We start from the raw sequence: 19,689 nt of genomic DNA, 5'->3' as shown, positions 1-19,689 counted from the left end.
TGCGCGCAGGGGCAAGCCACCGCTCGGCCCTCCGCCGCCCGGCGGGTGCCGTCACTCGGGGCAGCGCGCCGCTCGGCCGCGGGGGCGGGCGCTTGGGCGGGCTCGGCGGCGGCCGCTGCTGCTGGTGCTTCGCTGCTGCCGCTGAAGGAGACTCGAGGACGGGGCCCACCACGGTGCCGGTGCCGCCGCCGCCCCCCTGCCTCCCCGCTCCATGCGCAAGATGCTGCTGGCCGCGCTCTCCCGAGTGCTGCCCGGCCCGGCCGCCGCCGCCGCCGCCGGCAGGACGGTGAGAGGGGGCCGTTACGGGGGGGGGGAGCGGTAACGGCCCCAACGGTCGCTGAGGGGGGGGGGGGGGGGGGGGGGGGGGGAGGCGCGCGCCGCCTCAGGGAGGAGGGGGGCGCGCGGGCGGCCGTTGGGGCCGTTGAGGCGGGCGGGGCCCGTGTGGGGCCGTTGGTGTGGGCCTGCGGGTGTGAGGGGGCCGGCGGAGAAACAGCAATCATAGTCGTAATAATAAAGTGCTTTCGGGTGTCTGTTTTGTCTGCTCTTTGCCAAACCCTGCGTTTAAAAACAAAATGGTCGCTGTGTGGGGGGGGGTGTCTGTAAACAGCTGGGCTTTTCCTGCGCTTGCAAACTGTACCTCAGGTATCCTCCTGGCCTGACGTGAGGGCAGGGCCGGTTTCCTTGATGAGAGGTTAATATTTAGGGAAGTGCGCCATGTGCACGGCGTGTGCTGTCACACGAGGGCAGGACGTGCCGCCCAAGGTGCTGGCTGGAGCACGGCCAGGGCGCCGCTTGGAGGCTGGCACCCATAGGTGCCCTGTCCAGAGGCCCTTGGTACACGTACTAAATCCGGTATAAAACGCAGCGATCCCTTTTTGAAAGCCTTTTGCAGGCCCCCTTCAAAATTCACCCACCTGGCCCCTTCTTGGAGTGCTTTGCCTTTGCTCAAGTAACAGTCATTTGAGCTCTTTCTGAATTTTAGTTCAAGTTGTGTTATTTCATGGCATTGGTGTTTCATTTGCTGTGCTTTATCTCTTTTACGTAAAACATTTTCACAATTCTTTTCTACCTTCTCATTTTCCTTATTCCATTTTAATGACTGTGACCATGAGGAGAAAATAATCTAGCTGAAAAAACACATTGGCAAGATCAAAAAATATTTTTTTTGGCGGTGTTAAAGGGTGCTTTTTGGTAGTTGGGATCAATAGCCTTTTTGACGTTGAGAGCAAATCTCTTACTGTGCTTCTGAAGTAATTCACTTGCCTAGTAATTTCTTGCCCTGGCAAGAAAGCCTGTGGGTGGCTGGTTTCATGGGAATGGCATGAGAGAGTAGGTTCATCAGCAAATCTTCCTGTGTGTGTTGGGACTGTATGGAATATGTGTCTGAAAGTATTCCTTAATTTACAGCTAAATTACATTAAAATATAAAGATGGATGCCAAAAATTTGTTCCTTACTGCATGTACTTGGCCTGTTTCTGACATGCTGTGCTTTCCTAGATGTCCAGACCCATTTTGGATATCTCAGTGCAGTTTTTTGGATCCTAGTGACTGCCAAATATGCAAAGATTTCTCTTTACGTGTTCTTACGCATTTATAATTGAGGTATAAATTAGCAAATAAATAGAAACAGTCTTAATCCATCAGGCAGCATTTTATACCTGTTCTGATCATATTGTAAAGCGTAAAGATGATTTTCTGTGACTCAGAGCTTACCTGTAAACTGTGTTCCAGTTTGCTAATAATGTGCTGATTTCTCCTCCCCCATGGTTTGTTACAGTTACTTACTCTTTTTTTCTTTATCCTTTTTTCCTCCCAAATGCTGCTAACCTAGGGAGCTGTTAGTGAGGTAAGGACTAAACCAGTTTGGTCAAGGTTTTCTTTCTTTATTTTTTTAATATGTACTGGCCATGTGTTAAGAACTTCTGTACAGACTGCCTCACATTGCTTTCGTGTAGTGCTCAGGGCTGGGATCGGACCAGGCTGGCCTCCAGAGGTCCCTTCCAACCTCAGCCGTTCGGTGGTTCTGTGAATAGTAAACGCTTGACACACTTCCAGCTCTAGAACTAAAATAGCTTTTTGTCGCTGATAATACTGTTGCATTATGGTAAACAGTGTAGAAACCTGGTTTAAATTTAAAAACTCCAAATATTAAATCTGATAATGTGGGGGGTTGGGAGCTCATGATAGCCAAATCAAATAGGCAACGATAGATAATGAAGAAGGATTGAGAAAATTTCTCCTGTCTTTTTTCCAAATTTTACATCTATCAATCATACCATTGTTGGAGACCTAGGACTGGATAGTCTCAAAATTTTGAAAGAATGAACCCAGAGCTAAGTGTATGCAAGTTCCAGAGTTGAATAAGCTACAGAAATTAATGTGTAATTTAATTAGCAATATGATTTTGCTGCTAAAGATCAAGTGCATTCCTTATGGCCACAAGGCATGTGTGAATAGATGAAGTTATTCAAGAATACCAGTTGTTGGTCAGGTAATAATAGGCTGTACACACTCTGTTAGAAGGGACATCAGTATTTGTTTAAACGACTTTCTTCTCTCTCCCCTACTCTGCCAGCCATTCTGTACTTGTGTGTTTCATGTCTCCTTAGGTAGTGGCCATGCTATTACCCACTTACATAGTACTCTCCTTCCTCACTGCTTGTTGCCTTGCATCCACCCACCTTCTTTTCCTGTTAAAAGGAAAGAGCGATTGTAGTTCACATTCCACACATCTGACGTGTTTTGTTTTTTTTTTTCCAAAGAAAGTTTTTGTTCTGTCAAGGTGAAATTCCAATCAGTGCCGAGAGCCATTAAAATATGCATTGGTTGTGTTCATATAGGGAATAGGTCATGTGAAGGGAAGAGTATGTATTTGTAGGATTTTGATGCGCTTCGCAGTATTTTGAAGCTTATTGGTTTTCTTTAATTAATCAAGGGTATAATTTCTAATCTTAATTTCAAATCCTGGATTTTAAAGGAATTCTAGTACGTATGTACAAAGTAAAAGTTCTCTAATACTATAAGGGTATGCCACTGGAGAGTTTCATTAAAAATTATTTCAGTTTGGGTGTACTGTTAGAAATTTGACAATTCGTTTATCTTGTGATTATATTTCAATGTTGCTCATATTTGTTTTTGTCTTTTTTTTAAGGCCTCTCGAGTGATGGTAGCATCACGTAACTATGCAGACTTTGCAAATGAAGCTACATTTGAAATTAAGGTAACAAAGCTGAAGGCTTAATACTGGTATTCCGTGTGAGCACTGTCATAGATCTTGAAATGATGGACATTTAAATTAGAAGAATTTTCAGAACTAAGCCCTGCACTACCTGGCCTGATTTTTAGATGGAGCTGGAAGCACGCTGCATGGAAGTATGTGGTCGTGTGATTGTGTTAATTCAAAGTAAAGTAGTGTGCAAGTGTATTGTATGCAATTCCTCTGGGCAGCAGTGGAGCTGCTCTGGAGAGACCGTTGTTCTAATACAAAAGGTCGTGTAACCTGTAAAGCAGTATTTTGCCCATCTGTGTTGACAGAGCGATTTGGTGTGTTCCACTGGACTGGAAGGATTTTTGGTATGGTACCTAAAATCAGCCCTCCACACAACTCGGGATAGGCCATGGTTTGGGGAGGCAGTGCTGTGGTATGCGTTGTGTGGTTTGGCCAGTGGGGTGGCTGCTGCCGCAGCGGTTTATAACTGTGGGTAGAAGTGGTGGTAGAAGAGGTGAGGTCCAGACTTAGGACCAGATCTTAAAAACTCCCACAGAGGAAACTCCTCTGTTTTGTCACTTCACTAAGCCTCTGTACGTCTTGTCAGGTATTTGGTATGCACAACCATGGAAATGAGCTTTTCTAGTACTTTGTGAGCGCTGAACTTCATCTCCTGATAGTAGTAGGAACTGTCCTGACAGTAGGTTTCATTTTGTGTGTGGAAATCTGTCTTTATTAAAAGCAAAGCTTTTATTTTCCTGAATTTGGACATAGTGCACAAACTTTATAATTAATTTGACCTGTGAATTTAGGTTTTCCTGGCTTGCTTTTTAAAAAGGTATTACAGTCTGAATTTGAAAATGGTATGTCATTTAAAACAAAAAAAACGTGGTAGAAATGGAATCAACTACTTTCAATAAATAAATACTTGTTCAACTTTGCAGAAATGTGACCTCCACCGCCTGGAAGAAGGCCCTAGTACCACGGCAGTGATGACTCGAGAGGAGGGGCTCCATTACTACAAGACGATGCAGACCATACGACGCATGGAGCTGAAGTCTGACCAGCTGTACAAGCAGAAGATTATTCGTGGCTTCTGCCACTTATATGATGGTCAGGTAAGATTATCTTTTTCCCCCAAAGATGTTTTTATATTGTCTTGCCCTACTTACCTAGGGATTTGAATAGAAGGGAGAGTATATCTATAACTGGGTGTCTGTGTACAGTGGCTGAAGTTGTAGTGGGATCTGTGATTTGTTTCGTTATTTCTTTAAAAACTGTCTCTGAGTGCACAAGGGAATCCCTGGGGTCTTGAGACAGCAGCAGGAAGAGAGGGAAGGCAGTTTTTTTTTCCAGTGGCTCATAGATCAGGTACCCACTATAAAGCAAGAGTCAGGAGAAAGAACTTCCTGAACTTGGTGAAACTTTGCTGCCTGTCCATCCTCTGCCCATTTTTGAATTGCAGTTATTTAGATACTTCATTTTGGGAGATGTGTTTAGGGCGATGTGTTTGCCTGCGGGTCTTTTTGGCTTCTCATTTTCCTCCTGTCTAATTTTGTTGGCTGCAGACAGGACAGGTTGGAATATAGAGCCCAAGGCAGTTGTAGCTCCGGATTTTGGAAAAAGGGGCCTAACCTCCCCTTGGTATTCAAGGCAGCCTCCTGTATCAGTGCCTTTTCTCTTTTCTCCTTTATTTCGTGTAGGGGGACCATAGACCTTGCCACGCTGCTGACTGTGGAAACTCAGTGCTTTTCTTCATTGCTAAACTTACTTTTTATCTGTAACAGGAGGCTTGCTGTGTAGGGCTTGAAGTTGCCATAAAGCCTACAGACCATGTGATCACAGCGTACAGAGCTCACGGTTTTACCTATGCACGAGGTGTTCCCGTTCGAGAAATTCTTGCTGAGCTTACAGGTAGGTGCTGAGTAAAATGAGGATTCACATTTTATGATGTTGCCACTGGTCATGAGGTGGTCCTCATGCATAAGTGCTGGTGCTTCCAAGGCATAACTTTAGAAAACTTCTTGATGCCGTATGTCATGTTTGATGTGCTACAGCAGCTTGCTTAAATGAAACTCACTGGTGGTTATCACTTATTCTTGATAGGGCAGGGTGTTACCCTCCCTTGGAGGCAGACTTGGATTTTTCTGAATTACGCTGCAGAAGTCTTAGAAAGACTGATAGGCACTGCTTGTAATGATAAAAATGAATGGTTTGGGAAATTTTGACTATAACAAGAATATGAAATGGTAATCCCTACCTAAGATTTTGCAGAAAGGAAATGGTTGATTAACAGCAGGATCATAAATGGAGTAGCCAAGAGAAGAGTGGGTGAGCCTGCTGAGATCTGCATACTGATGCCGGAAGTGAAAAATTAACAAGGAATTCGAAGGCCTTTGTATGCTGTTGGTATTATGAATCATTGCTGTAATGTAAATGCTCAGATTAAGTCTTCATACTTGAAACATTAATGTAGGAAAGCACATTGAGGAGGCAGAGAAGAGGTATGGTTTTATATACTAAGATACCATGTGTTTATTAAAAATGCATATTGGTAGCATACATATTGGTAATGCATATTGGTAGCATTGGTAGCCTAGAACCTGGTAGATGATTGACTTGCCAAATGTTGCTAGGTACAGGTAAGGAAGAAAGACTGACTGAGGTCTGTTATTGGACCTGAAACCATAAATATCGGTGCTGTTGTTTTGATTCTTTTCAAGGCATCATATTCTATAGCATTACGCTCGGTTTTAGTGGGGCCCTTTTAATGGGGGAAGAACAGCAGCCGTACAGAGACTGTTGTTCCAAAAAATGGTGCTTGGAGCAAGTTTCTGGATAGGTGTGCCACTGGAGTTGATTTTTACGAACAAAGATCTTGACTGAAAATGCAAAACTGAAAGAGAGCCTGAGTTACAGTGACTGGGAAATGACAGAATTTAAAAATCTTTGAAGGAGCAGGAAGCAGAGTCAACCAAAGACTAGTAGATAAGATCGTCCTACAGGAAACAAACTATTGGAAAGGATTGTTCGGGAGAATTGACAGTTCCCTGAGGAATGATATTGTGGAGACCAGAGCAGATTGTTCTAGGAGGAGTAGAAAGAATAGGAAAAAGTGACTTTGGTAAATCAGGAATTCTAACTAAGCTAAAATATAAGAGGAAGGATTGTACAAAAATGTGGAGGAGGTTACTGATGTTTAAGTGTAAATTAGTAGTTTCGTGGTTAAAATTCGTCTTGGTTTGGTTTGTTTTGGTTTTTATTTTTTTGTTTTTTGCTTTGGCCCTAAGAATTTTGCAGAATGTGTAGAAGCCCATGTGAAACCATTTCATGAGCATAGTAAAAGTACAAGGAAGACCAATATTAAAAAGGATTCACCCTTAAGAAAGGGAAGTACAGATTCCAGAGCAGCACCAGCACTCTACTTCTAAAACAACCACCAACCCCAAGGCAATATAAGCAAACTGTGCTTAGAAGTAAAATACAAGCCTTTGTGATTAGGGGAAAAAAAAAACAGATTAGGGTAAGAAATGTAAGAAGCGGCACAGGCTGATGAGAAATCGAGTGTTCTTTGATTAGCTGGGCATGATCCACCTGACCAATTTTAGAAAACTTCTTGCAGCTCAAACTTGCTTTAGGCAAAATTTTTGTAATCTAAATCAGTGCTGCATCTGAAAGTATTGTATTTACATTTATATTTTAAAAAGCAAATGGAGGAAAAATAGAGAAATAAAGCAGTTGGCCACAGTTTGTTCCTGGAGAAGATGATTAAATTATGCTGTGAGTACTTTATTACCTAAAAGTTGACATTAAGAGCCAACATAATTTGCCAAAGTACGTTATGTTAAACCAATCTAATTTCCTCTTCTGAGAGGAAACAGAACTAACGGACAAGGAAGAAACACGTACATGTCAAGCTTTCCTTATTATTGTTTAGTAAGTCTTTTGACGGTAGCAGCTGTGATCCTGTATAAGAAATTTCACTGAAATCATGATTCGGTAACGTAGCTGGAAAACCACTGATTATCGAAGTCCTTGTTGAACTAGACGGGTGTACTCAGCAGGGCGTTAAGGTAGCTCTGCTGCCCACGCAGTGTAGTTCTGCTCATAGTTAAGAGAACGCTGTGGAGGATTGCACTTGCTGAATTGGTGGGAGATAGCAAGCCTTGTGCTGGGGAGAGATTGGCTTGACAGGTTGCCTTTTGACAGCTATACATTGTTGTGATACATTTTATTACATCAAAATAATCTTAATGCTAAGCCTCTGCGGGACCTCAGCTAGGGAGCAGTATTTTTGCTGGTTTTGATAACTGGTTAGGCAGCTAACAAAAAGTGACTGTTTACCTTGTTTCTGCGGGCAAGGGGAGATAACAGCAAATAAAAAGGCTGACTTTTGAAATTGTAAAATGCACGTTTTAAATAAAAAGTAGGCTGAATTTGGAATGGAATTTGAGTGTCTTACTTTCAGGTACTGATGGCACCAGGGAGTTTGCTCTTTTAGTGCACTGTCATGGACGCTGACCTCTGCCCCCAGCTATGTTTGAGTACACTTGATGTGTATTTGAAAAAGTTACTCATTTGATGGGACTTCGTGTGGTGCTTCATGGGCTGCCAGTTACCTGCAAACTACAGCCTGAATAATGCTGGGCTAGGTATCGATGTTTATATGGAGGTTGGGAGTTGTGTTGTTGTATGGTTGTCGTTTTTGTTATTTTTTATTTTGAATCTGTAGTTTTTACTTCTGGTTATTGTCAAAGAGAAGACATATAGATTATTGCAATTAATTTGGAACTGTTCATATCTTTACTGCAGAAGCAAGAATTAAAAAGGACTGTATATATATTTCTTGTTATAGTAGCATAGATTACATGTAGGAGGAATGTAGACTATGTTGGCTATTAAAAAAAATAAAATTACTACTTTGCTAGAGAGTGCTTTTGTGTTGAGGACACTGAAATTCCTTGGGTGGTTTTGAAGTTTCTTCATAAATCTCATTTTGTATTTCTTGAATTGTGTTTTCATTATCATTCTTCCTCCTGGCTTTTTATTTGTTTTGTGATGCATTTAACCGTAAACTCTATGAAGAGGGGCCATTATGTCCGGTGTTTGAGAATCAATGTCTTACCTCCACTGAGGTGACTCTGATGACAAATACAACATTGTTTTAGGGTTGTTACCTTTAGGAACTGGATTAGATGTTACCATTTGTATAGTATTTTTCCTCTGAAAAAATAATCACTTCTTGATCATGTTTCAGGTCGAAAAGGAGGATGTGTGAAGGGAAAAGGAGGATCGATGCACATGTATACAAAAAACTTCTACGGTGGTAATGGTATCGTTGGCGCTCAGGTATATACGTGACTTCTACTTTAAAACACAAGTTGAAATTGGCTCATGTCCCATGCCAGTGTTTCCTCTCAGTGTTGTTAACAACTCTTCGTTCGTTGAGCAGATCCCTAACACAGTAAATGTCTCCTGACATTTCACCAGCTACTTGTCTCCAACTCCTCTGAATATTGTTCTAAAATTTTGTCTTGTCCTGTGCTCTGTGATAGGTTCCTCTTGGAGCTGGGATTGCTCTGGCCTGTAAATACTTTGGTAAAAACGAAGTCTGTCTGACTTTATATGGGGACGGCGCAGCCAATCAGGTAAACGAGCTTTGTCTAAATGTGGCTCTGTGAGGAATGTGTCTGTGGGTAATCTGTTTTCCCTCTGTGAACCATGAGCTCTGCCTTTTTGCAAGGTAGCAGGAGCACATCTTTAGCCTGTTCGGAGTCTGCAACCCAGACAACATCTGGCTTGGAACTAAAAATAAGATTTTTATGTTGGGCTTTCTGCTGCAAGGATGCTTTATTAAAGGAGTCCACTGATACAAAGCATCTCGCAGAGCTGCTTCAGACATTCAGGCAGTTGTTTTCATATTTGCGGCAGAAAAATTAAGCCAGATAAGAAATCAGTGTTTTAGAGTGCACTGTTAATATAACTTACTGCTTTGAAAACACAGGTGAAAAGCTCAGCTCCTGTTTTTCCCTGTCTTAAAGTAGTAAGGCTGATGCAGACAGTGTGGTTGAACTTTTCTTCTACTTTGCTGTAGCAGTGTCCTGCCACGTTAATCAATCGTGAAGTTTCTAACCACTATTCCTAAGATATTTTGATTAAAGTAGGTTCCTTGCTACCGAAACACAGATACTAAAATAGGTTTAAACATATAGAGAATCTATGAACTATTAGTTGGGGTGAAAGTTGCCTTACTTGGTGTAACTTCTCTTATTCCTGCTGAGCTGCAGTGAGTAGCTGCTTTCAGATTACTTTTAGTGTTCAAAGTTTTACTAGTTAGACATCTGCAGCTGAAGGATTTTTCAGTAGAGCCTAATGCTTGAAGTCTGAGCTCCCTGACTAGATATAACTTACCCTTTTCTTTCAGGGCCAGATATTTGAAACATACAACATGGCAGCCTTGTGGAAATTGCCTTGTGTTTTTATCTGTGAGAACAATCGGTATGGGATGGGAACTTCGGTTGAAAGAGCTGCAGCCAGTACTGACTACTACAAAAGAGGAGACTTCATTCCGGGGCTCAGGGTGAGTACAACTCCAGTTTGTTTTGAGGCGTGCAGGTATGTGCAGTAAATGTATTTCTCAGTATATTTATAAATACTGTTAAAATAGGAAAATTTGAAATTGAATTCCTATTGCACTTACAATATGGAAGTACTGAATTTGCAGGTTTAGTTTTTGGCAATTCTTTGGCTCAACTTGCTATTCTGTGTCTCAGGTGGATGGCATGGATGTTCTCTGTGTCCGAGAAGCAGCCAAGTTTGCAACTGAGCACTGCAGAGCTGGAAAAGTAAGTCAGTAGCCATTCCTTTACCGTAGGTGGAAGTCTTAGCAATAGTTGCTGCATAAAATATTTCTCATCTAGTCCAGTTTCCTGTAGTTGCAATAACTTGACATTTATTTCCTTTTTTTCTCCACCAAATGGAACCTAGGAGTAATTGAGGGGTTCTTTTAATATTGTTAGGATTGTTTACATGCAACTGGTATTAATTAAACTTTAAGAAAAAAAACAGACCTGGTACCCTGTTAACTTCTTCCTGCTTTCTACCTTACTTAAATTGTCGTGGAAAACATGTAGACTGTTAGGCAGCTGTGTTCTTGTGAAGAGATTTCTTAAGGTAAGTGGCAAGGAAAATAACTCTATATTTACAACAAAGGGAATGTGAAGTTCTGTGAGACTTGATACATGATGACAAGAGATCTATTTTTATATGCCTCCCTAGCAATGCATACAGAACTAGATAAAACCTTAAGGTTTTTCAGCACAAGTGTCTGTCACCCAAGTATGATACATAGGTTCTCACGTTTGGTGAAATATTTAGCAAAATGATATTTGTGCTTAGAATGCACAGCGGGAAAAGAAGAAGAGTTCGTACAAAAGAATAAGCTTCTGTGAGGTACAATCTTAAAGTGAAAGTAATAGGCGATTTGAAATAGTCTGGGTAATGGTTCAATGGCATTGGGAGGGACCAAATGGCGTAATACTGCTCACTAAGAACATGAAAGTAAAGGCTAGTAATATCAACATAATCTTTTTATTTATGAAGAATTATGTTTCATTTTACGAGTTGCCATAATGTCGTGAATTAATTAGACTAAGAAAGAAAATTGCATTAAAATCATCATCGGTGCAGTAAGTATTTGCTATAGGTGAACTGCTATAACAACGCATCGATTGCTGAAGGCGATAATGCTCTGCATCTTCTGTCTTTTTGAGGGTCCTATTGTGATGGAGTTGCAGACATACCGTTACCACGGCCACAGTATGAGTGACCCTGGAATAAGGTACTGTGAAATACTTTCTTGACATTTGCCAAAAATAATTAGGTATTGATGGTCAAAATCAGGAAACTATCATGGATTTGGTGTTTAAATCCAGTGCAAAGTGCATAAAGGTGGTCATGATGAAATCACTGTGCCAAGTCTGGTAGCTCCTCTCATCGCTCAGTGGGTAATCGGGCAATGTAACATACCTGTTTTATTTGCACTATTAAGAAATTTAGTTCTAGAACAAGAACTAAGTTTGTTAAGTTTCTGTACTTTTTATTAATGAATTCTGCATTCAGTGTGAGTTTATGGTGTGTTCAAAGTAAGCTTTGACTGAAAAGCAGTGCTCTTCTCTAGGGTTTTTAGAGTATATAAAATTCTGTAAGCTAGAAGTTTAAGAACAGATGGAGACAAACAGAATACTTAAAAATGCAAACATAGAGATGCTAGAAATATTCGGGCATTGTGTGCCATCTGACAAACTTGAACTGACCTGCATGAAGTAGGCTGTGTCTTAACACATCATCAGAAACTTGTAGTGAAATGGAATTTTTGACTGAGCTCATGAAACACATCCTTCTCTGAGTTGTGTGACCAACTTAATGCCACAGCAAGCCACCAACCCCCGCTGTTATTTCCCTCAGAGGAGACGGGGAGGGGGAAATGCTGCCCCTCGATGTAACTGTCTTGGGCTGCGATAGCTTCCCTTTCCCTGTCTGCATTATATTCAAGTCTGGATTTACTTCAGCTCAGTCTCCACTTTCAAATCTAAGTGGTGTTCTACATGTGGCTGTGCTGTCCTTTGAGTAATGAATGTTGCTGTATTTTCATTGCATTCCCGACAATTCTTTGGTCACGCCTCTTCTGTAAAAGGGAGCTGTGTCCAGAACCTCACTTCTGTTCAAGGACACCACTAAAGGATACAATCTCTTTGCTTGTCTTGCTCCTAGCTATCGTACTAGAGAAGAAATCCAGGAAGTGAGAAGCAAAAGTGATCCCATTACTTTGCTGAAGGACAGAATGATCAACAATAACCTTGCAAGCATTGAAGAATTAAAGGTACAGCTTTAAGTAGATGTTTAAGCAAGCTCTTGTGCGTTCACATACTAGTTATCTCTGAGAAGCATACTTACACTGCATTGTGTATCATCACTTGTTCTTTGAGGGTTTTTTTTGTTGGAGTATTTTTTTGAATATAATTAGTTGGTCTACAGTGAAATTTCACTGAAACAGCATAGCTCAGTGCAAGGCTCTTCAAATACATCTTGTCATACTAAGATCTAGAAATCAAAATTGGTCATGAGCTGGAAAGGAGGTAAGTCTCTGAACTTGCAATGTCTTACAGTGACCAAGGTCATTGGTTTTGAAAAAGCCAGAAACCCTCAAAGCAAATGTACATCTTTTGATCAATTTTGTTTTAAAAGAAAACAAAGGAAAAGTACAAAAAGACTTATGTTTAGCTGTTTAGCACACAGCGGGGGGTGGGAGGAGAGAAAACACTTATAGTCAAATCTCACAATGCCCAGTGTAGGTGCAGCTATATACATACTGGCCTCAACCTCATTTGTACATAAAGTGAGTAGAGTATAACGACAGTTAAATGTTAAGCTACAAATAGAACATGTCATATACTTAGCCCTCTCATGTATGGGTTACCAAGTTTATCACTACGGAAAAAATGATTTATATGAAAGACCTGTGTGGATGGTAATACAGCAAGCAGAGGTGGTATTGAGATCTACTTACACCTTATGAAGGTCCCTGAATCTGAAGTGATGGGTTGGATGGTGTTAAGCTGACTGATAGGGTTGCAGTAAAAGTTCGCTGCGTTCTTACTGTTTTGCAGACTCAGAATTCAAAAAAAAAAATGCTCGGTGTGGTCATGTTCCTCTCAAAATAAGTTAATTGTACTACCTAAAGGGACAAACGCTTCACTTTAGTAGGGAGGGACTTTTCATGTTTTTTTAATCTGTTATAGACAGCAGTAACACCTAGTCTGGCCGGTGCTTCATTGTTGGTTTTAACTTCAAGATTAGGATGCTTTTTCTGAGCTGCCTTCAAGTTAACATCTCTTTTCTTGGTTTAGGAAATTGATGTGGCAGTGAGGAAGGAGATAGAGGAAGCTGCTCAGTTTGCTACCACTGACCCAGAGCCACCACTGGAAGAACTAGGTAACCACATTTACTACAATGAACCACCCTTCGAAGTGCGTGGCCCAAACCAGTGGATAAAGTACAAGTCTGTCAGCTAAAGTCCTTTTTATTGGGCATAACTTATTCAGAAGAATAAGTGAATGCATTACAAGAACTGTAACGACTCAGAAATAAACCTGAATCTTATTTAAAAGCTCTTTCAAATAAGGAGGTGTTGTGTAAGGCAGTCCATCACAGGATGGGTTGTCTTAAACACACCTGAATGTCATTTTGGAAGGAGCTGCATTAAAAGGAAGCAATGGTTTATTTAAATCGCTCTGTATTTGCTTTACAAACTTTCCTTTGGAGTGCTGTATGTGTCATGTACAGTGTAAAGACAAAAAATTAAACTTCAATAACATTTAATTTGGTTGTCTGTTTGCATTGTTTCTTTATGAACCAACCACTTGCCAAAAAAAAAAGATTTAGGTTAGTTGTGGTTTTGCTGCAGAAAAGTTACTAAACGAAAGCATCACGCCAGGCTTTTCTTAGCAAGAGTAGCTTTAATACAAAAAGCTATATAGAGTCATCTACAAAGAGGTGATGTGCTAGAGCTTAACCCCTGCCTGCTCAAACCATCCCCCTGCAGAGCTGTAACACATTAAGTTCACAGTTTTCACAACGGTAAAGCCAGTTCAGAGGTGTGGTACATGTTTTGCAGAAGTTTTGTCTCAGCTAAGGCTTTATATTTACAGTGACAGGCATTTGACTTCTGCTTCACTGTTTCATAAGCTGTTATGATTCACTGTGTTACACTGGTGGTCAAACAAGCTGTCTAGTTGTGCAAAACCTGCAAGGCCACTATACATATATGTACATACAATAATTTAGGAATGTATCTTTCATTTGCTTATTCCCATTACACGTTCTGTTTCCAAGGAGCTAACCTTCTGCCTCCGAGGTCTTGTCAGATGTTTGGCGGTGGATTAATATGGCATTCCAAATTCTGCAGAGAAGACCCCCTCTGTATGAAGAAGAATGGAGAACGATTAGGGACTACAGTAACGGGTTAGGGGAAAACATCCTCATCTCCGTTACTCTACAGTGAGCAACAAATAAACTCTAGAATTCCCAATGATTTGCCATTATGATGGCACACAAAAAGCTCTATACTCCTTTAAGGTTAGGGCCAGAACACCTTCTTCCATGTCATCCAGGGATTAACAGAATGACAATGAAAGGATTTTAATCAAGGGGTGGGAAAAGGAAGTTCTTTATGCTTACTTGCCATGTGTTCACTTAGTCCTAAATGGTGGCGAAATAGCTCTCAACCTTGGTAACACCAAAACTTACGTGGCATGAAGCACCCTAGGTTATATTATTTAATGTCAGTCAACACACGAACAACATTAACAGAAGATCACAGAGTAAATTAACAGAGCTGTATGAAAGTCCTAAAATCTAAACCACATTTTTTCATTTTTTTTAAACAAATTCAACTCTTAATGACCTAAGCGGTAGTTCCTTACCGCAGTTGAAGGTACCGCAGATCATCTTTAGTGATATCGTTGAGGACAGCACTTAGTGTATAATCCTCTTCAGCAAACTGGAAGGCAGATTTGTTCCTAAATTAGTATTCCTTCTTTGAAACCAGACTCCTAGCAATGACTGCAATGATTTTTTTTTTAAGGTGATTTTTTTTCTTTTTTTACCCTCTTAATTGCATCCAAGTCTGCTCCTTGTCGTTTCAGCCAGTTCGTGAGCTCAGGGTCTGCATTCTCTTTAAAAGTTGATGAAGTCCACTGAGAGTCTTTAACAGGAAAAAAAAATAAAGCATAGGTTAATATACCACAAAACTAGGACAAAAGTGCTGGTCTGAGAACTACTTAAAATAGAGGATCTTTTAAGAGACCTTGAGCCAAATCAAATTACCCTTTAAACAATCACGAGCCAATATACTTGTGTATAATTGTCAAAGTATGCAGTATCTCCTCCTACCTTTGGGTTTAAGTTTTAATTGAAGCAAACATAATTCCTGAGTTTTTTGCTCCAAAGATTGTTGTAAGAGAGTCTGATACTCTTTTTCCTTCTGAATTAGGTTTTCCAAAAGCCTGTTAGCATACAAGAGAGAGCAAACATAGCTATAGTGAGAATAATCAAATTTACTTGGAGTGAAAAAAAAAAAAAAAGTATTGTTTTTAACAAATACCACAGGTCAGAGATGCTTGATTCTCTTCCTGATACTCTTAAGGAAGATAAAACATTTCATTTTGGTTGTCTGAGACTCAGCATAGTGGTGGCACTTTAAGGCTTTCATCTTTGCAGCAGAATTTAGTAAATATGTGTAAATTCTGTTCCTATTGCTTTGCGGTTGCCCTGGGCAGAGTATCTGCCTTTATAGTGGTGTTTTCCTAAAACTTGCAGGAACATCTCTGAGGACACTGCCACTGGGTCAGGTGGCATCCAGTGAACTAAGGAAGTAGGAAAGAAACCAACACAGTTACACAGGCCTAATTACTTAATGGTAGAAATTCCCAAGGACGTTCTGGAATTAAAAATGATTTACGTAGAAACAAAAGTTGTACTGAAGGCTGTTGAGTTGTCATACCAGCCCTGCCAGTGTATTCTCAATCTCCTTGTGCTCCTGGAAGGTCTGCTTTATCACAAGGTAAGCAGTATTCTTGTTACGTGTGTACCTGTCACTGCAGAAAGCGTCTGTGAGCTTTTCAAAGACTGCCTGAAAATAAACCCATAGTCTGCATATAAGGATTACCTGACCGACTCCTGTTTGAGTCTGCCCAGCTCCAGGCTAAGCTGCTGCTGCGCCTCGTGTGACACCACGGAGCTGAGGGTGCTCACTCCTGATGTGACGGCAGGGTCCTCAGTCCCGTTTTGTTCCGTGGGCTGGTAGCTCTCCTCCACTTCCTCACCATCTTTGTCGCCACCTTCTGTTTCTGATGCTGGCTCAAAATGAGCGCGAAGCTCTGATAAAACAAGTTTGTTTTTATACAAGGATAGCTCCATGGGTTGGTACAGTTTCTTCTTTACTACTGGAATTGAGGAAGCTCCAGCTGAGGATGTGACCTTTTTTCATTTTTATTACAGTGGTGAGCAGGGGAGTAGCAAAGCCTTGTTAGCTGGACCCCCAGATTTTATGACCTCAATTCTAAAAGTACGAGTGGCACTGTAGTAGCTCAGCTGTAGCTTACCAGTAGAGGTGGCTGTGATAAATACGCTTGTGCTGAATAACAAGGCAGTTAGTGAAATGCATTAATGAAAAATCCATGAAAGCTTGTTCGGCTTTTGTTCTCTTTATTAATCTATCTATTTTTAAGAAGTTGTTTATCCCCATTGCCCTTTACCAAAGAGTTACAATGCTGTTGTCTTTCCCAGGAAGCATTTCTTACTCCATTTCTCTCAGAACTTGCTGCAGGCTCCTGCCCTTCCCACCAAAGAGGAGCTGCCACTTTTCTTCTGACAACAAAGTCTTAAGAAATTTGGCTGATTTGGCTCTAAAGCCATGGCAACTTCAGACTGAAAGGGCTCACCATCACTAAGTGCACTCAGAATATTCTCATACTGGAAAGAGCGCTTAGCACTTCAGAGAGTTACGAAGCTACCTGCAGATCTCCAACTTAGATTTATTCCTGAATGTCTTAGATATATTCCATTGTCTTTTAGCCTCTCCCCTCTTGGTGATGGTGGTGATTTTTCCTATTACGCATCTGTGGGCCAAAATCTCATATAAATGCACTGCTCTTTCCCCTTCTTAGCATCTGCTCTAGAGCTCAGTAGTCATTTTTCAGAACACATAACCAGACCAGACAAGCAGTGGATTTCCACTTGGATTTCATTAAAATGTTGTATAGCGTCATTTTCTTTCTTAATAGAAGTGGTTCCAGGTTGGACTGTATTGTCTCCGCAGCACAGAAAGGCTGCTGAGGTCCCTGAAAGCGCCCAGAGGAGGCCAGCACAGCAGGCGGCAGGGCTGGAAGGCATGTGCTGTGAGGGGAGGCTGGGGACACTTGGGCTGCCCAGCCTGGAGGAGAGGAGGCCCAGAGGCGACCTCGCTGCTCTCCGCAGCCTCCCGAGGAGGGGAAGCGCAGGGGGAGGCGCCGGCCTCCGCTCCTGGGACCCGCTGGCAGGGCACGGGCACGGCACAGAGCTGCGCCGGGGAGTTCAGGCTGGGCATCAGGAAACGTTTCTTTGCCGTGAGGGCGGTCACACACCGCAACAGGCTTCCTGGGGAGCTGGGTGCTGCCCCGTGCCTGTCAGTGCTCAAGGGGCGTTTGGGCAATGCCCTCAGTGATGTGCCCTAGCTGCTGGTTGGCCCTGAAGTGCTCAGGCAGTTTGACGTGATGGTCTTTGGTGGTCCCTTACAACTGAACTATTCTGTTCTAAATTTAATTTGCTCTTTTGTTTCTTTGTTGCTTTCTTTTTTTTCTTTGTTTAAACCGGACCACACTGGTGGTGCAGTTACCCACTGTTAACCTTACTCGTTACGCACTTTGTACTGCAGGTATGGCATTAATCTTTGATCAACGGTTCTTTCTGCACAACATTGAGCCTGTGCCTTGGATGTTGTTACACATGGGATGTTGTTAACAACATGCTGATGGATTACACTGAAACATTTAAACTGCTCCATTTGCTGTTACCTGATACACGATCAGGTTTTTTTTTAGGTTGTTTACAGCTGTTTTGATTTACCTGGAATAAGAATAGTGACTGCTGCTTGGACTGCACGGCGAATTATGTTGTCCATTGCAAACATCCAGTGGGGCCTTATTAAATGATTCCTTAATACTTTGTTCACCTGCAAATACACAAGTAAAAGCTGCAGGAAACAACAGTAGCTTACACCTTAGGAAAGAAAGTCTTGTTTTTCAATATTATGGTGAAGTTTTATAAAGAAACAACTGCATGAGTCACTAATGCCCTCCCACTTTTGAAAGTCTAAACAACAATTTGACAGTTTTAGCCCCTCTGTTGTACCAGGGGAGGTAGAACACAAGATAAACGCAGGGCCCAGAACAAACATTACAGCTTGCTGGTAGCCTACGGGCAGCCCTCAACCCCTGCTTGGCTTCATGGCCTGGCTGGCAGCGCCCATCTCCCTGAGCTCTGCGTCCAGCCCTGTGTGTCCCTCTGCTGTTCAGCAGGAACAGGCTAAGGGGCAAGAGGTGAGGAAGAGGAGAGAAGCTACAAACCCCCTGGGGAGAGGTCTGTCCTGGAAGAATTCCCCTCCCTCTGTGCCTGGCAAAGAACTCACCGCATCCTGAAACCCAAACAGCACCAGATGGATCTGATTGATGGAAGTGCTGTCAAAGTCCAAATCCATTTTCAGCTTGGATATGGTCGAAGCCATCACTCTGTGCTCAGGAGAGCGAATGAAGTCCCTTAAAATCCCAATAATTTGGTTGATGTGGGCTTTTGAAAGTTGCAGTTCTTCAGAGCTCTGGAGAAAAGATAAAAAATGTATATCAAGTAAATCCCACAGTCATTAAACATCTAATTAGTAGTATTAATATTTAGGTTACAATTTATAGCTTTGCAGATGTATATTTCATACCTATACACAGAAGTCACAGAACTTTCATTTCTGCCTAGCCTTTATTTTCTACATTTTTTCTATTTTTATTTACAGTAATTCCTATTTTCCAAAAATGAATTAGGTCTGCTGCTACTGTGGCTGTCACTACGGTAAGAGCTTCAAGATGGTATTTACACATTTGTCCAATGTACTGCAGAGGGCAGCTCCTCTCCATAAAAGCAGCAGAGCGAGTTGGTAAGACACACAAATTTTAATGGATGCTCTCAGCTTTTTGAGGCTGAATCTGGACTTCTAACTAATTATGCAGACATTCAATTTCTTTAGGCAAAACATTATATTTATACACACATCTATGATAAGTCAGAGAAAGGTCTAAGTCATGCAGTGATAGTACTCAAATGTTCATTCTATGATTTGCCGTCCATAATCCCTATAGTTAAAGCCATTCAAGTACTTGTAAGAATAACAACCTGTGTAATTCAAAGGAAAAGGGAGAAAGAAGTATTACAGCAATTATGGAAAGGAGATGATTAAGGCAATGCTGCAGAACAGCTGGATACTGAGGTAGGACTTGCTGTTACTAAATAATCCTTCCTTATCCTGGAAAATATTTAAAACCTTGGTTACTTCTGACCAAGATGCCACATACAAACTTTAAAACTCTGGGCTGTTCTGCAACTTTGTCCTTAAAAAAACAAAACAAAACATGCACAACAACCAAAAAAAACCTAGCACACCAATCTCAGCTGTCTAACAGCCACCACATGCCCCAAAACAGGAGGCCAGTAACAGGCAAAACGTGATGTTTGCTGTCCATTCAGGCAACAGCAAAAGGCCCACACGGTTACAACCCTCAGAGATTAAAATATTCAGAAGGAACAATCCAAGCAGTTGAAGTTTACACACCATCAAACACGAGTGCCAGTATGAATGTGGACTACAGAAAGAACTATTAATTTAAAACTATTGGCA

General features: G+C 41.5%; 2 protein-coding genes across 7 annotated transcripts in view; one reads left to right on the top strand and one right to left on the bottom strand.

The window, feature by feature from the left end:
• PDHA1 (pyruvate dehydrogenase E1 subunit alpha 1) lies at positions 1-13,589 on the top strand. 3 transcript variants are annotated; one of them, XM_080576417.1, is made up of 12 exons: positions 49-286; positions 1,833-1,847; positions 3,153-3,221; positions 4,154-4,327; positions 4,997-5,123; positions 8,467-8,558; positions 8,765-8,857; positions 9,634-9,789; positions 9,983-10,054; positions 10,982-11,049; positions 11,982-12,090; positions 13,118-13,589. In XM_080576417.1, exons 1-12 carry the CDS (start codon positions 212-214, stop codon positions 13,280-13,282), a joined length of 1,215 nt encoding a protein of 404 aa, XP_080432543.1. In that variant the 5' UTR covers positions 49-211; the 3' UTR covers positions 13,283-13,589. The 3 variants fall into 3 exon arrangements, with proteins under 3 accessions (XP_080432545.1, XP_080432543.1, XP_080432544.1); XM_080576419.1 differs by lacking the exon at positions 1,833-1,847 and having other exon boundaries at positions 1-296; XM_080576418.1 differs by lacking the exon at positions 1,833-1,847.
• A 117-nt stretch (positions 13,590-13,706) lies between these two features.
• MAP3K15 (mitogen-activated protein kinase kinase kinase 15) overlaps positions 13,707-19,689 on the bottom strand; it is an 87,531-nt gene continuing 81,548 nt past the window's right edge. For all 4 annotated transcript variants that reach the window (XM_080576395.1, XM_080576398.1, XM_080576396.1 and 1 more), the window contains 7 exons: positions 18,436-18,621; positions 17,874-17,979; positions 15,937-16,147; positions 15,162-15,274; positions 14,876-14,973; positions 14,693-14,769; positions 13,707-14,187 (listed from right to left, as the gene is read on the bottom strand). In XM_080576395.1, the coding sequence (XP_080432521.1) occupies positions 14,106-14,187; positions 14,693-14,769; positions 14,876-14,973; positions 15,162-15,274; positions 15,937-16,147; positions 17,874-17,979; positions 18,436-18,621 (873 nt within the window). In that variant the 3' untranslated portion in view covers positions 13,707-14,105. The remainder of the gene's footprint in view (positions 14,188-14,692; positions 14,770-14,875; positions 14,974-15,161; positions 15,275-15,936; positions 16,148-17,873; positions 17,980-18,435; positions 18,622-19,689) is intronic.

This window comes from Anser brachyrhynchus (assembly GCF_964034855.1).
Source record: "Anser brachyrhynchus genome assembly, chromosome: 1".
Taxonomy (NCBI): domain Eukaryota; kingdom Metazoa; phylum Chordata; class Aves; order Anseriformes; family Anatidae; genus Anser; species Anser brachyrhynchus.
The sequence above is the reverse complement of the archived record's forward strand: the minus strand, read 5'-3'. Positions and strand labels throughout refer to the sequence as shown.